Raw genomic sequence first — 15,740 nt, forward strand, 5'->3', positions numbered from 1 at the left:
CCTGCCCGTCTGAATTCCCTCCTTCCTCCTCTTTGCATGGTTTGTGGCACAGACAGTGGGACCTGAGGATGGAGCTGCTCCGCCTGTCTCGGGGGCCAGTGCTGGGCTTCAGGAAAGGGCACTCAGTGGGACAGACCCGGGTGAGAGGGGAGGAGGGCCGGCTGGGAACAGAACGGGGGCCGCCCCCCGTCCCTTCGTCCCTTCCGTCCACCAGTCCACCAGCAGGAGGCGGCTGGGCCAGGCTCGCTTTCCACGCAGCAGCATTTCGTTCCGCAAAACCATCCTTCCTCTCCCTTCGCCCTGTTCCCACATTCCCTTCGTCCTGCCCCAGGGCAGGACGGAAGTGCTGGACGAAGGCAGTCTGTGTACCCTCCTAACGGCCCCCCTCGAAGGCCTCCGCTCTCCCCTGGGCTCCGCTTGCCTAACGCAGGGGGTCACCGCTGGAGAAGAACCACCACTGTCCTCGATGTGTCCCAAGCCTGGAGCAAATCCGCCCGCTTGGCCCGCACCATCACAGGAATCACTTCTGGGTTTCTGTCCCACCTGTCCCAGGTGTAGTTGGCTTTGTTCTTCTGGGGACGTTAGCCCTTCTACTCTCTTTCTCACCCTGCCCTGTACCCCCCTCTTCTGTGTCTTTGCCGCCCCGCTTCCCTCCCACCACCCATGTGCATGAGCAAATATGCAACTAAGCCTGGGGCTCGGCAGCCACGTGAGGCCAAGTCTCCTCGGCCCCTCTTGGGTTTGCCGTGGACGATGTGGCGTCCCCACTGTGTGTCTGTCATCACCTCTCTGTCTTTTTTTCTAACCCCACTCTCCTACTTGTACAGAAATAACAGTTGTACTTCCACCAAAGGCATGTGGCGTATTTACCAATTTCCTGTATTCTGAACAAAGGCAAAACAAAAATACAACTTCCTACCACTAAACCGACTTGGCTATTGTTTGGGTTGGGGTGACTGCAGCGGGGCGGAGGCGTCTTGTTTCTCTCTAGTTCCTTTCTGATGGTGCTGTGCGCCGGAAGGGTGGCTTACGGGTGCTGGCGGTCTTCTCGAGATTCAAGAGCCGGGTGCTGGCAGAGGAAGTGGTCTCCGCTCTCAGCCTCTGTGCCCGAAGCAGCCCAGCTCTTCAGGTGTGGGTGACAGGAAGCCATGGCAGGAAGCCGAGCGGGCATCTCACGGACAGACACCCGCAGGTCTTCTCAGACATCTGCCGCCTCCTCCCTCCAGGTCCTGGGCCGGGCCCTGAGGAGGCCCCCAGGGGACACGCTCCGCTCCCCGCCGTCCCCATGCATAGCCATCTTCTGCCAAGTTCCACTGTGCCGGTCAGGCCCATTTTAAAATGACTGAAAGGAGAACTCTGTCCCCTGCAGCCGAGGCAGTGACGGGTGTGTAGGTGTCCCGAGATGCCCAGCAGCTGTGCAAAGGTGCAGGAGCTTAATGGCAGCTCAAGGTTACACTGAGCGACTGAGGGGGGGCCCCAGGGCCGCCTCTGAGGGTCTTTGTTTCACACCTCAAACACTTTGCCAGCCGAGCGGAGGGGCGGGGCGGGCCCCAGTGTGGGAAAAGACAGGAAAGTGGAAAAGCTTTGCTTCCGAGGACATGAGGGCTTTTTCTGGGAGAGTTCAACGATTGTGCGTGGCCGTCCAACCCCCATCCTGTTCCACTGTCCCTCATCCGCTCCTTTCTTAATTTTTTTCTGTTATATTTTCCTACCACCGTGCCTCAAACCTGGCTCGTGTTTCAACCTCCACCCAGACCTCCTGCCTTCCTGCCGCCCTCTCACCTCTTCACGCTTTCTCCCTTGGTGTATCAGCCCAGGGCATGCAGTGAAGGCAGGCAGAGGCCTGCAGAAATCCAGAGCCACAGTCAGTGACCTGTGCCTTCTTCGTATCTTTTTTGGGGCCTCTTTGAGCCCTGGGGCTCAGCTTAGAGTCCTTCTGGGAGAATGTGACTCATATCTAAGGCAGGAGAGTGGCTACCCGGAGTGCCTCGGGGTCCTGGCAGGCCTTGGTGAGGTAGCTAGGAGAAAACGGGAGGGAAGGAATTTGGTGTCAGTTGGGGTAAGCCCAGGAGCTGGGGGCTGGGGGGCCCGGCTGGAGCTCCGGATGCTTGGGTTTCATCCCTGGTCTGGGTGTGGCGGCACTTAGAGCAGCTGATCTCCAAGTGAGTTCGGTCAGGGCCAAAGCCGAGGGTGCCCAGGCTCTTTCTTACCTTGGCGTCTCTGCAGTCCCAGGAACAGCAGTGCCAGGAGGAAGAGGCTGCTGGCAAAAAGGACTCCAAAGGCCGTCCTCTGCTCTGTAGGTGACAGAGGCGTGGACGGAGATCAGTGGCGGGAACCATACTGAGCCCTCACGTGCAGCGTCTGCCCCGGCAGGAAGGACAGGGCGCGCGCGCGCCTGCGTTCAAGCGTCCCTGGTCGAGGAGCTCCTATCAGGGGTTCTCCTGCTCTCGCCCAGGGACCAGCACAGTGGCGCTGGGACCTGCTCAGGGAGGACGTCCGGGTGTCACTCCACCCAGAATCCTCTACCACTCCCCACCTCAGGACAACCTTTTTTCAAACGGCTTTGCACGGGAGATTTAGTTTAGATTGGCTGGTGATAGTTAAACTGGAATTGTGTAAACAACGGGAATGCTGTAAGCGGAAGCAAAACCCCAGTTGCGGGGAAGCTTACAGTCTCGTGAGCCACCAAGGGAAAGCATTTCGAGGTGCCGGTGCCGACTCTTTACGGTGTAAGACCTTTCGAAGACATTCTGTGGCCTCGGGATGAAATGCCAGCTTGAAGGCCTGTTGTTATCTGCCCATCGATAGCAGGAGGGGGGTTGAGGCTGTAGGGGAATCAGCCTGCCTATTTTCCACATTTTCTGTTGTACCATTTCCTAGGCAGGTGACCTTGGGCAAATTACTGAACATCTGCAAGTATCAGTTACTCATCTCTAAAATGGGAGGAGAACCTGTGCAGGCCCACATCTGAGTGCTCGGTGCACTGCTGGCTTGATGCAGATGCTCAGTGAATACCAGCACCTCTCAAGCTTCAGGGCCACAGCCCCCTTTCCCCACGCACCCTTGCCTCTAGCCGTGCAGGCCCCCCCCCGGTTCTTTCTAGCCTGTTTTATAATGAGGCCTTCACACATGCCGTCCCTTCTGTCCTGGTGTTCCCTGCCCCCGACCCAGCTCGGCCGGCTTGCAGGCCTCCCCCCTGACTGCCTAGTCTGTCCCTCCCACTGGGCTAAGCTCCTCGAGGGCAGGATGAGGAATTGTTCAGCCTTGGTCTCCAGCTCTCAGCAGTGCCTGGTACCCCAGAACTCGGTGGGTAATAAAGTCTCGGAGGACGGGGTGGGACCTCTGGAGGCTGTCACCTTGGGAAAGAAGCAGCCGAGACTGTGGGAAGCAGAACAAGGCCAGAGGGCAGGAGCCGTGAGCCCAGGTGTGGTGGTGGGGGAAGGAGGGCACTCCCATACCTGGTGGGGCAACCCAGGTGTTGGCCACCATGGGCTCCTCCAGGGAGACGTGGGTGACTTGGCAGGTGTAAGTGGCACCCACAGAGCCAGGCTCTGCCGTCAGGGAGGAGGAGATGCTGTAGGTGCCTGCTGTGCTCTGCCGGAGGCTGGAGAAGGAGGCGCCAGAGACTGGGGCCGGGGCTCCCCCCAGCTCCTCCCGGGTCCACGTCACCGTCACATCCAGAGGGTAATAGCCAGTGACACTGCAGAGGAGGGTGGGTGGCAGAGCTTCGCTCGCCAAGCTCAGTAGTACTTTGGGGGCAGCTGGAAGAAAGGAGGAGAAATAAAATCCCACAGGCATCACCGGGGCAGCAGAGGAGCCCAGAGCCTTCTCCTGCTGAACATAAGAGCAGGTTGTGGAGGCGGAAGTTTCCTCCTCAGTGAGGTGCCAGGCGGCGGGGGGATAGTGGTGGTGAGGGGTCCACCTGGATGCACGACATAAGGGGGAACGATTCCCACAGGTAACTGAAAATCAACAGCAAAACCAACTAAAGGTTGGCTTGCTTCTTAGCATCACTACAAGCCAGTGATGTTAAAGGCTGTCCTTGTTGAAACGGGCCTCCCAGTCAGGACCGCTCCCACGCCCCTCCTTGGATGTGGTCCAGAAGGACTGGGGTGACTGGAGACAGCCGGCCAGTGCGGGGCAGCAGGATCCTGGGCTGGGAAACTTCTCAATGGAATTATCTAGAGCCTGACGGGAAACTCCATCTGATGCCATCTGCGCTTCTAGGATGCAGATGGCATTCAGGCTGTGGGAATGCAGTCTGCCTCTCAGGAAAGTGCCCTTGTGTTTGATCCCGTTCTGGAAGACACTCTCAATAGGCATATCCCTTTCCCTCTTCCCGGCATAACTGAGTCCTGGCCTCACCTTGGATGTTGAGCTGGATGATCTGTTGAGCTTGGTACAGGGAGGTTGTGATCTGGCAGACGTAGGCCCCCTCATCCTTCAGAGTGAGGCTGGGTAGGGTGAGGGAGGCGTCCCCAGCCATGAGCAGCTGCTGAGGCTCCAGGGTGGCGCCCTCCCGCTTGGCCTGCCCCTGCCCCGTGGTCCAACCGTACACCAGCTGGCCACTGCCCTTATGCTGCAGCCGCCACTCCACGCTGGTGATGCCCAAGCCTGGTGCCATGGAGAAGCCACAGTGCAGGGAGGCTGAGGACCCCAGCAGGAGATTCAAGGATGGGGTCTGTGTTGTCACCTGGAACTCCACTGTGGGAGAAAGAGGGGTGATTGTGGGCCGCTCCCTCCTTGAGGCCACCTGATCTCTGAGCTGTGGCAGACTCGGGGTGTGTTGAGAGGCAGCATGCATGCGTGGTACTCTTAACCATTTTGGAGTCACTTACCCCTTGCACAATCTGATGAAAGTTATGGACCAGGCAAATACATATGCAAAATTATGGCTTACTGGGACTTCCCTGGTGGTCCAGTGGTAAAGAATCCACCTTCCAATGCAGGGGACGCAGGTTCGATCCCTGGTCGGGGAACTAAGATCCCACATACTGTAGGGCAACTAAGCCCGTGCGCCACAACTACAGAGCTCGCGTGCCTCAGTGAGAGAGCCTGAGTGCTGCAAACTACAGAGCCCACGTGCCCTGGAGCCCATGCACCACAACTAAAGACAGAAAACCTGCACGCCACAACTTGAGAGAAGCCCACGCACCACAACGAAGATCCCGCATGCCTCAACGAAGACCCTGCATCCTGCAACTAAGACCCAACGCAGCCAAAAAATAAAAGAAAAAATTTATATTAAAAAAATTATGGGTTACTGTTGACCCTCAGGTTAAGAACTACTGGAGGGGCTTCCCTGGTGGCTCAGTGGTTAAGAATCTGCCTGCCAATGCAGGGGACATGGGTTCGACCCCTGGTCTGGGAAGATCCTTATGCCGCGGAGCTACTAAGCCCGTGTGCCACAACTATTGAGCCTGCACTCTAGAGCCCGCGAGCCACAACTACTGAGCCTGCACGCCTAGAGCCCGTGCTCTGCAACAAAAGAAGCCACCGCAATGAGAAGCCCCCGCTCGCCGCAACTAAAAGCCCACGCGCGCGTAGCAACGAAGACCCAACGCAGCCAAAAATAAATTTAAAAAAAGCTACTGGAGTTGCAGTCAGTTTTCAGAAGCCCGGCTCTTCCACTTAACTCCCTCTGTGGCCTTGGGCAAGCCCCTCAGTGTTGCCGAGCTCATCTGCTTAGAGCAAGGCTGCTGAGGAGACTAAAGGAGACAAGCACACAGTGGTGGTGTCTGAGCCAAACGTGCTGAACCCCAGTCTAATGAGGAAAACAATCAGGCAGATCCAAATGCTGGGACACCTACAAGACAGTGGCCCGGCCTCCAACTAGTTCAGGCTCTGAAGACTGTTCTGGAGTAGAGGAGGCTGAAGGGACAGGACAACTAAATACCAGGCGCAATCCTTGTCTGAATCCTGGACTTCAGAAACCAAACCGAACCAAACCCCCCAAGGCTATAAAGAACACGACAAGGGCAATTGGAGAAGTCTGAATTTGGACTTCATATTTGATAGTAGTATTGTATCCATTTTAAAATGCCTTAAGTACGACAATCGGGCAGACCCAGCCATGGTGGGGGAGATGAGGATGGTCCGCCCTGGCAGGCAGGCAGGAGTGTTTGACCACTGACGTGGTTCAGAATTGCCAGTGTAGGCTGATGGTGAGGATACATTCGTCCATTGTCTGCACACTGCACCCCCCTTACTGCCCACACCCCGGATAGACCACTCCCCAACTTGGGTTGCTGCCGAGGCGATGGTTTTATGATTATGGAGAACATTCGTGTCTTTGGTTATAAACTAACACATGCTATCCATGGAAGCACTTGGGATGAAGTGTAGAGAGGTCTGCAGTTTACTTTCAATTAGTTAAGCGGAGGGGAAATGGAGAGAAGATGAGGGAGGGGGAGAGGATGTGCAACGTGTTGACAACTGGTGAATCCAGGTGCACGGTATACAGGTGTTTATTATTCTTTCACCTTTTTTTTGTAGGTTTGAAATATCCCAAAATAAATGGGGGCAATGCCTAGCTAGGCTAGGACTATGGTTGACACTGGACAGACATGAGGACCCCTTTTCTGATGTAGCAGGATAAATTTAGGTTGGCCCACAGAATAATTTGAGTGTTCTGGAGCTTTCTAAGGATAGAAGGGTAGGCCCCTAATCTTCTCTGGATGTGGTTGTCTTTTCTTGGAGGCAAAATATTGGATTCCATGAACTTTGGAGAAACCTATCATCATGCTCTCAATTTTCTGTGCCCTCTGAGATGTGCAGGGTCGGAGAGGGCAAGGACCAGGGTCTACTGATAGGAGATAATGAACAAATTCTGCGGGCCTGTGCTCTCCTCTCTCATCTTGACCAGGCTAGCTGTTCCCTGGGAGAAGCTGGCGCTCTGCTCACTGAGACAGCTGTGGACAGCATATGCAAATAGAGCATCACATGTCTTATGTCCTCAAGTCACCTGGCCAGGTGAAAATTATCCCCATTTGGGGTCTTTAGGAAGAAAGGACCGAGGCCTAGGGGACACCCTGAGGTGACCAATGTGCACGGAGGTGGACTTGTCCCCTCCCTTCTCCTACGATTCCCCCATTTCTGACCCCTTTACAAAAATCAAAACTTTCTTTCTGCTACTTTTCATTTTCTCACCTTCAGTCCGCACAGTCCCCTGGGGGCTCAGGGGCAGTTTCAGCGTAGGATGCAAGACAACCCCATTCTCAGCATCCCCAAGAGTCTTCATCACCATGGAGATACTAGGTCCCTCTCCAGACACTAGCACATTGGTGATGAACCAGGTTGCCGTCTCCACCGTGGCCTTTGGCCTGGCCTGGAGAAAATAGCGGGAGATCTCACAGGTCACCTCTTTCCCGCTGCAGTCAGCATGGAGCAAGGCCTCGGCCTGGGGAATCTGTATCAGGTTCACTGGGGGAGAAGAGGGCAGCACAGAGATGGAGCTGGAGAGAGAACACCTGGGCTGATGGGAAGCAGTTGTGGGTGGGTGTCCTTGGGAACTGGGCTCAGGAACTGGAGGGAGCCCAGAAGGACTGGGACACAGGGTGGAGGGCTCTTACCTGAGGCCTCGAAGGTAATGAGTGGGTTGTCCTCGGCCAGTGTGCCCCCTTGGAAATCCGTGAGGCCTTCCAGGGAGCCGTCGTCTGGCACTGGCACCTGCTTCAGCACCAACAAGGCCTTCACCATGTTCTCACTGCTGGCGAAACCTCCACGGTGCCCACCTTCCCCCATCAGGAAGCAGTCCAAGATCACGTCCACTGCCCGCCACTGCCTTTCTACTGCAGGGAACAGGCTGGGTTGAGCACCCTCTTGCGCAGAAAGTTACTTCTATACTTGTCGAGTCATCAAGGGGTAATCTTCCCCGTTCCTAGCTGCCTCTGCGTCCAGCTCTGATCCTGTTTTACCCAGAACCAGCTTTCTGCGAAGCACCTGCTTCTCCAGGTACATACTTCTTGGTGTGAATTATTTAAAGTCCTGATTTCCCTTGCTCAGAGGGGTTTAAGAAGCTTATTTCCACCTATCAATGGAAAGCTATCTCTTCAAAGGAATTCTCAGCAAAAGTATATAAATGAACAAAACTGCATTGGGAGAGGAGACGGGCCTGGTTGCTAGGGCGTTGGCAGTCGTCTCAACTTCCCAGTCAGCCCCCAGGGTCTGCTCGCTCCGTGCTTTTACAGGTGGCCTTCCCCTCCCCCACCTCTGGGGAGCACCAACCCCCCTCCGTGATCTCCTAGCTAGGGGCCCCCCTTCCTCTCCTGAAGGTGTCCGCTCCCAGGCCAGCTCCCTCTCCTGTAGGACACGGGCCCACCACATCCACCGAGGCGGCCCCTCATTCCTTCGTTTGGCCCTTTCCCCAGAGTTCTCAGTCTCTCTCCCCGGCACAACTGGTTCCTTCCGTTACCAGCCGCCGAATCTTCCGCCTGTTGGGCTTAGAAGGCGATTGGAAGCCATTCCCGGCCCCTTTCCCCTTCTGCGACCTCGGGGAGGGTGGCTACCTGATGCTTCTTTAGCCCGACACGCCCCACCCGCCAGCCCCCGACTCACCGGCGTCTGCTGCCCCGGAGAGAGCCAAGCAGACCAGCAAGCACCACCCCTCGGAGCCCATGGGGGCTGCTCTCAGGCCCTCCTCCCCCGCCGCCCCTCCTCGTGCCCCGCGCCGGCCAGGTCCGGGCTGGAGAAGGGGCTCCAAACACGCCTGCCTGGCCGACCGCCTGGCCCCGTCAGTCCTCTCCGCCTACTTGGCTTTCGCTTTCACTTTGAGGAAGTGTCACCGAGGCTGCCTTGGCCTCTGGCTGAAGCCATTGGTGCTGGAGCCAGAGCCTGCTCACTGTTCTTTCTTTCCACCTTCTCCCCCGCAAAAAAAATCCCCCGGTTATTTCAGGACCTGACTTCACCGCGTGCGCCCTTTTGCCCTTTTGCTCCCGACCAGCCCCAAGAAAGTCGAGATATGGGAAGGGAGGCGGGGTGGAGTAAGGGAGGGACTGACAACAGACTCAGCTCCCCAGTAGCCGAAACCTTTCCCCACTTTTTGTGGGCGCCTTACCTGCCCGCCCCCGCCCCAACCCGCGTGGGCCCCAGCGCGCCTGCGCGGGAGAAAGCTCCGCCCTCAGATCGCGGGTCTGCGAGGAGGGTGGGCGTGGCCTGCGTGGGGATGCTGAAATCTCAGAGCTGGAAAGCTGCAGGCGCTGAGTTCTGTCTCTTTATTTCGCCGAGTTTCTAGGTCAGCGGTACACCATGTGGGCCTACCGTAGGCGGAAGTATGTCTTCCACCTGGAGCCCTAGCCCTCTTGCAGCACAGGGGTGCAGCTGACACACTCGGGGTCCCGCTTCCCGCCCTCCACCTCGTTCCCCTGGGTCCTCGCCACTGCCAGTCTCGAAAAGGCACACAGGACCGTTTCCCAAGTCTGCACACACGAAAGGGTCCTGATGAGAGGGTAGTGCTGAAATTGGAGGTGCCGGCTCTCGATCCCCCAGGATGGCGGGTGGGTTGAGATGGAGGCTAGGGCTTGACTGCAGTGACGGCCCCCTCCGCCGAGCGCTGGCTCAGGGGTAGGAAGCGGGCTCTGGTTTTCGGTAATCCTCCTGAATGGGGATGGCACTGCCCTCTTCCTCCCTGGGGCAGCTGTAAGGACAAGGCTCTGCAGGCGCCACTGGACTTTCTCTCGTGTCTGAAGAGGGAGAATCAGATGAGTGTTGATCGGTGGAGGATGGGTGAAGGGAGAAGAGGTGAGCAAAGGCGGGCTGTCAGGAGGGCCCCAGCTTAGAGGAGGGGAAGAGAGACCACAGGGTGCTAAAGATGGAGCTGGAGAGATTCAGTGAGGTTCCAGATTGGGAGGCAAAGCCGAGATGGTGGGGTGGGGTGCAGAAACCTGAATTTTGTCTCTTACTTAATCTATATTTTCTTTGTTGACGGAGAAACAGGGCTCCGACTATGAAGAAAGCAAAAAACATTCCAGAGAAGAGCACAAAGATGCGGATGCAATCCACGCTGCACAGGGACCTTTGGGCTGTGATGGGATGGGCAGGGGTCACAAGGGGGTTTGGGGGAGGGCCTAGCCCTTGACTCCCCTCAGCCCAGCCCTCTGTCACCCCTGCCTCTCCGCTTTCCCCACCTTCCTCCCCGGCCCCCACCATTGGACCACGTCCTTTCCTAATCCCTGGACTCTGCTTCTCCCTCTTCTGACCCCTGTTCCTAGGAGCTTTCTGGCTGGCTTCCCTCCTGGACCCTCCTGTGTGCATTCTCTCTCTCAGCGTGGGGAGTGGGGAGAAAACTCACGTGACCAGTGGGTAGAGAGAGTTGGGGCAGGCAGCCACCTGGAATCAGCCAGAGTCCGAATACGCTGGCCTGTACTGGCCTCTGGTACCTCTGGAAAAACAGAGACAAGATGGGCAGCCGCAGGGCGCCCCAGAGGGCACAAGGCTAGGCTGAAGGCCTAAGCGAGCCTGGGCGAGATGCGAAGGCCTGGACAGGCGGACGAGGCAACGTATGTGGGGCTGGGCATGGGAGAGGCGGTGCTGGTTGGGGTGTGACCCTTACCCCCAATGACCAGACGAAGGGTTGCCTAGAACTTACCTTCAGCATAAGGTGAGTGGGAGGGTTGTGGGTGTGGGCCTGGGGCCTGGGCTGGACCAACACACTCTGTACACTCCTTGTCCCTGCACTGCCAGCCCTCGGGGCAGGCACACTCCGAGTTGGCGGTGAGGGAGCAGTTTCGAATGAGAAGACCTGGTGACAGAGGAGAGGGAGGGAACACACAGGGTCCACTGGCTTAATCGCCTCCCCCGCCTCCCAGGTCTGCCCCTCCCCCACTGTCACCCAGTGCCTTTGCCATTTGTGTTATTGTTATTCAAGAAAAACTCGGACCCTTTGGAAAATTCATGGTTCAGAAGTAGAAACAGCTTACATGATTTTTCCTCTCACTGACTGATGCTTTTAGAACTTCTTATTGAAGTATACTTGTAGAGAGGTATACATGTCACAAGTGTAAAGCTTGAGAACTGGGACAAATTGGACTCACAGGTGTAACCAGCACCAGAGTAAGAAACAAGATGACCAGTCGTGTTCCTTTCTAGTCACTAACACCGTCCCCACCAAGAATAGCTACTGACTTCCTAACACCACACGTTGGTTTTGCCAGTTTTTGAACTGTATGCATGAATCATGCGCGTGTGCTCATTTGTGCCTGGCTGCTTTTACTCAGCTCTTTGTGAGATTAATCCAGTGTTGAGTGTGATTGCAAATCGTTCATTCTCACTGCCATCTGGTGTTCTCCTGTGTGAATACACCACCATTTATTCATCCGTTCTACTGTTGGTGTGCATTTGGGTAGTTTCCAGTTTTTAGCAATTGGAAATGGTGCTGCTGTGGTCCCCAATAGGTTTTTAACTTTACTGATATCCTTTGCCTCTAAAATATAATTTGTATTCAAGTGTAGAGGTCAGGGGCTGGGTGGCTGCCAACAGGTGATACTGGGGGATGTAGGTAGGAAGGGTGCCGCATGGGTTGGGCTCATGGGTGTTTTGGGGGTGAGAAGAGAAGTGTGACTCTGGGGAAGGTGATGGCACCCGGATGTGGGCCAGGCCTGAGCGGGAGCCTGGGGGGGCAGGGTGCACTCATGAGAACCTAGGGAGAGGAGCCCTGACAGGTGGAAGAGGGGTGCAGAAAGGGACCTCTGAGGATACCAAAGCCTACCATCAACCCTCCCAATTGCTTTAGTGTGCGCCTTTTGTCAGGAAAAGGTGTCAATTCCTTCTCATCTTTATGCCCCTGTGGCATCTCCTTTCTGAATTCTGACTCATGGTTGCTACTAGAACTTGGTTTCCTTGTGGCTCACCAGGAATTGTGAGCCAGCCTGGACAAGGATCTGCACAGGAAGAGCAGTGATGGAGGAGGGAGCAGTGGTGGTGGAGACGGGAATAGGTAGGGAAGATGAAGAAGATCAGGGAGGGTATCTGCCCAAAGGGATGGGAAGGGTTAAAGAAGGGGCTGGGATTGGTTAAAAAATGAGTGAAGTGCCATTGTTTTCAATGGAGTCTCCAGAAACCTGGGAGTTCTCTTCACCGTGTATAACCCGTGCACAGAATTCCATGCTGATTTCAGGCACTTGTCCATCTTACAGATGGGAATACTGAGGTCCAAGAGGACCAAACCCATTCAGCCTCTTTCCAGTGCCCTGGAGTCCTGCAGCCAGGTGCTGCCTGAGTGCTTCAGGGATCTGTGGGCTGAATCCCACAGAGGAGGATCGTGGGTTGGGCTGGTCTGGAACAGAGTGGAGGGAGCTCGGACTGGCTCAATATTGGGAAAAGGCCTTCCACTGGGGCCTGCAGAGTGAGTTGGGGAGGCTTTGACAAAAAAAAAAGTCCCAGTCTTGCCCAGATTGTTGCCAAGAAGAGAGAAGCATCCATGAACAATCATATCTGTAAGTCAAGTAGACTGAGGAATACCTCTTGTGTATTTCGTATGCTGCCGTTTGACTGATTTGCAGCAGCAAACCCTTGTATTTATTTTCAAGAATACAGTATTAAAAGGCCTAGTCAGACTCAATGCATTTACAGGCGAGTAATGTGGTTCAGCTAAATAGTCCTCAAAAGTGTCCTGCTGAAGGGCTTCCCTGGTGGCGCAGTGCTTGAGAGTCCGCCTGCCGATGCAGGGGACACGGGTTCGTGCCCCAGTCCGGGAGGATCCCACATGCCGTGGAGCGGCTGGGCCCGTGAGCCATGGCCGCTGAGCCTGCGCGTCCAGAGCCTGTGCTCCGCAACGGGAGAGGCCACAACAGTGAGAGGCCTGCGTACCGCAAAAAAAAAAAAAAAAAAAAAAAAAGTGTCCTGCTGGAGAATATTTGTTCAAAGGGGCCACTTTAGATCTGCTGATCTATGTACACTGGTACATACACAGTTTCTAAAATTCTAGCTAAAACAGAGAAATGATGAAAGTATTCATAACACAGCTGCTAATATTTCATTTCTTAGTTTTAAAAAAGATGAAATTACGAAATACATAAAGACACAAGCCACATACACATTCATTTTCCTGAATCGGCTTTTGGACAAAAAAAGGGTGTTATCCACTTTTTTTGGTATTGTTATGGACTGGTATTGTTATGTCCTTAGAAAGGTGTATTCCAAGTTCCAGACAAATGTGCACTCTGAGAATACGGCCCGTGCATCAGTGGGGAGGAGGCTTGTCTAAGACCTCGGGTCCTACAGCAACTTCCTACTTTGTATTGTCTTCATCCTAGCCGTAGGCCCCTTCTCAGCAGACCCTCAGATTCTGCTTGCCCCTTCCCTGAATCACTTCACAGCTTTCCCTACCACATCAACACACACCGCCCAGGGCGCCCTGTTTCCCACCACGGGCTCCACTTGCCATAGCCTTGAAGCAACTGAAGCTCCTACTTCCCCCCTCTTTGCTTCTCCATACCCACTTTGCTCCCCCAAATGCTCGCCCGTCTCACCAGAGTTACAGTGCCGGCAGCTCTCACAGTGGGGCCGGGTATGGTGGTCTGGCGAGAAGGAGACCCCCGGTGTACACGGATCGCACTGAGAAGGCTTTTCATGCTGGTCACACTCCTTCACCAGGAACGTTCCTGTGAGCAGAGGTCCAGGGTCAAGGCCCAAGGAAGGCCACTCCCTCACCCTCTTCAAGGTGCTGCCTCTTGGCCTCTGCAGGATTCTGCTCCTTGCTTGAGCTCAGCCTCCCTCTCTGCGTCCCTCCACCTCAAGCCTGGTCCTCTCTCTCCATACTCAGCTAGACCCTGGCAAGGCCTCCTCTTACCTGGCTCACACATCTGGCAGCACCTTTCTCCCTGAGCCAGATAATGCTTTTCCGGACACGTCTTGGAGGCTGGGGTCACTGAGAGCCCTGCCAGGGTCCCCAGAACCCACAGCCAGCAGGGAGGTGGCCGGGCCATGGTTACTGCCCGGGGAGCTCTTCCTGCCCTGGCTGCCGACTTCGGGCCTTGGGGGAGCTGGCACCTCCCCAGCCCGGCGCTGGTGCCTCTTCTTTGCACCTTCCTGTTTTCTTGGAGTTGTCCCCGAGTCGGGTGGCAGGCTGACCTTTGATGCAGTTGAAGTTCTACTGTAGCTGTTTCTCGCTCAGGCAGCTACCGCCACCCCTCCCCCTTTCTCATGCTCTGGGTGCTGGGAGTGCATTAAAAGGCAAACTCTGTCAGAAGACCTGCTCTCTTCAAAGACGCCCCCAACACACCAGCCTCTCCGTGACCTCTGTCTCTCTTCCGCTCGTGAAGAATTTAACTCTGCCTGCAGCTTTTATAAAATGTTGGATGCACATGGACACGCACGCTCCTGTTCAAGCACCTGCACACAAAGATGCCCGTGTTGCCCCCTGTTCACAGCTGTGTGTCCCTACGCCTCTTCCCACACCACTTCTTACACAAAGATCGGCAGTTTAGGGAAGGAAGGGAAACCAGAACTGAGTACGGGTCTGCACACTCTTATCTGAAACTCTTGGGGATCGGATACATTCACAATTTTTCAAATTTGGGGAAGAAACCAGCACCACATGACACCCTCACGGGGCTGGAGCAGCGCTCACCACCAAGCACAGCATTTCTGCAGCAGAACTGTGGACTCTTTCAGTGGGGTGGATAGCAACTGTAGCCAGCCTCACATCCACTGACGTCTGGTTTCACGGCCCAAAGAGTTTACTCTGATTGTTCAGAATTGCAAACAAGGGTCTTAAACCTGTGTCTCTTCTCTGTCAGGCTGTGTGCTAGGAGCTCACACATGATCACGTAACCTTCGTGCCAGCCTGTGGTACGGGTGCCACCCATTCCCAGCTGGCCTCCCTCACCCTACTATCATCTTTATCCTCCCCTTCCCACCTCTGGCTGTGTTCGCCATTGGTCCTGGAGCACCTGGGCGTCTGCTCTCCCAGCCTTGGGCACTTGGGATTCAATGTTGATCCTATGGGTCATTGTTTCCCTATTTCTGTGGTTCTCCTGGGAAGACTGATTTGGGGATATTGGAAATAGCAGGACTTTCCCCTCTTTGAGTCCCAGGAACACATGGGTCATACAGCCCCCCCACTCCCTCCTCTTTCCCCACAGACTGGCTTGTTTCTCCAGGGCCATTTTTTCATTCAGGGGCTTTGACGTTGTTTCCACACTGCTCATAAAATCTCACACCCCTGGGGCTCCTCTGTTAGATCTGTCCTCTGTCTCATTCTTCGGTTTCCTTTCTCTTCATTTTTTCCATCCTCCTGCCTTTCCCCAATTTCCTCTACTCTTCAGGACAGTCCTCTCAAGTGGGAAGCCACACAGGGGTGTGATTTGAAGAGTTACCTGTGTAAAACCATCCTTCTGGCTATATCTGGCCGGGTGCCTGAATTCCCTTCTCAGAGAGCGTTACCCTTGGGACCTGAGGATTTTGCTGTCACCAACAGTCCTGCCTGCATTCCCAGATTATGGTCTATATCTTCACTGTTAGTCTTTTTTTTTTTTCAGCCACACGGCTTGTGAGATCTTAGTTCCCCGACGAGGGATTGAACCCAGGCCCTCGGCAGTTAGAGCTCAGAGTCCCAACCACTGGACCGCCAGGGAATTCCCTTCACTGTTAGTCTTAAACTTCAAGGCGGACATGGAGAGACGTGTGGGGATGCAGGAGACCAAGAAGAATGGTAAGGTGTTGGGGACCTTTAGGGAGAAACTTGCCAAAGGGGGAATTGAGGATGCTGGTAACTAACAGCCTCCACTAGACCCTGGGCTCCC

General features: G+C 55.2%; 2 protein-coding genes across 5 annotated transcripts; both read right to left on the reverse strand.

The window, feature by feature from the left end:
* Positions 1–164: 164 nt before the first annotated feature.
* Positions 165–8,617, reverse strand: TAPBPL (TAP binding protein like; the record flags this gene model as incomplete). Of its 3 annotated transcripts, none has more annotated exons than XM_079714368.1 (7): positions 165–1,044; positions 2,211–2,294; positions 3,459–3,761; positions 4,366–4,704; positions 7,150–7,422; positions 7,572–7,790; positions 8,557–8,617. In XM_079714368.1, the coding sequence occupies 7 exons, from the start codon at positions 8,615–8,617 to the stop codon at positions 1,028–1,030; spliced, it is 1,296 nt and encodes a 431-aa protein (XP_079570494.1). In that variant the 3' UTR covers positions 165–1,027. The 3 variants fall into 3 exon arrangements, with proteins under 3 accessions (XP_079570494.1, XP_079570493.1, XP_079570492.1); XM_079714367.1 differs by lacking the exon at positions 165–1,044 and adding an exon at positions 1,896–2,018 and having other exon boundaries at positions 7,572–7,787; XM_079714366.1 differs by lacking the exon at positions 165–1,044 and adding an exon at positions 1,896–2,018.
* A 938-nt stretch (positions 8,618–9,555) lies between these two features.
* On the reverse strand, positions 9,556–13,922 carry CD27 (CD27 molecule; the record flags this gene model as incomplete). 2 transcript variants are annotated; one of them, XM_079714482.1, is made up of 6 exons in its annotated part: positions 9,556–9,680; positions 9,900–10,019; positions 10,289–10,378; positions 10,586–10,738; positions 13,467–13,598; positions 13,787–13,922. In XM_079714482.1, 6 exons carry the CDS (start codon positions 13,920–13,922, stop codon positions 9,556–9,558), a joined length of 756 nt encoding a protein of 251 aa, XP_079570608.1. The 2 variants fall into 2 exon arrangements, with proteins under 2 accessions (XP_079570608.1, XP_079570609.1); XM_079714483.1 differs by lacking the exon at positions 10,586–10,738.
* Positions 13,923–15,740: the final 1,818 nt, after the last annotated feature.

The sequence above is a fragment of the Hyperoodon ampullatus genome (genome assembly GCF_949752795.1).
Source record: "Hyperoodon ampullatus genome assembly, chromosome: 11".
Classification (NCBI taxonomy): Eukaryota; Metazoa; Chordata; class Mammalia; order Artiodactyla; family Ziphiidae; genus Hyperoodon; species Hyperoodon ampullatus.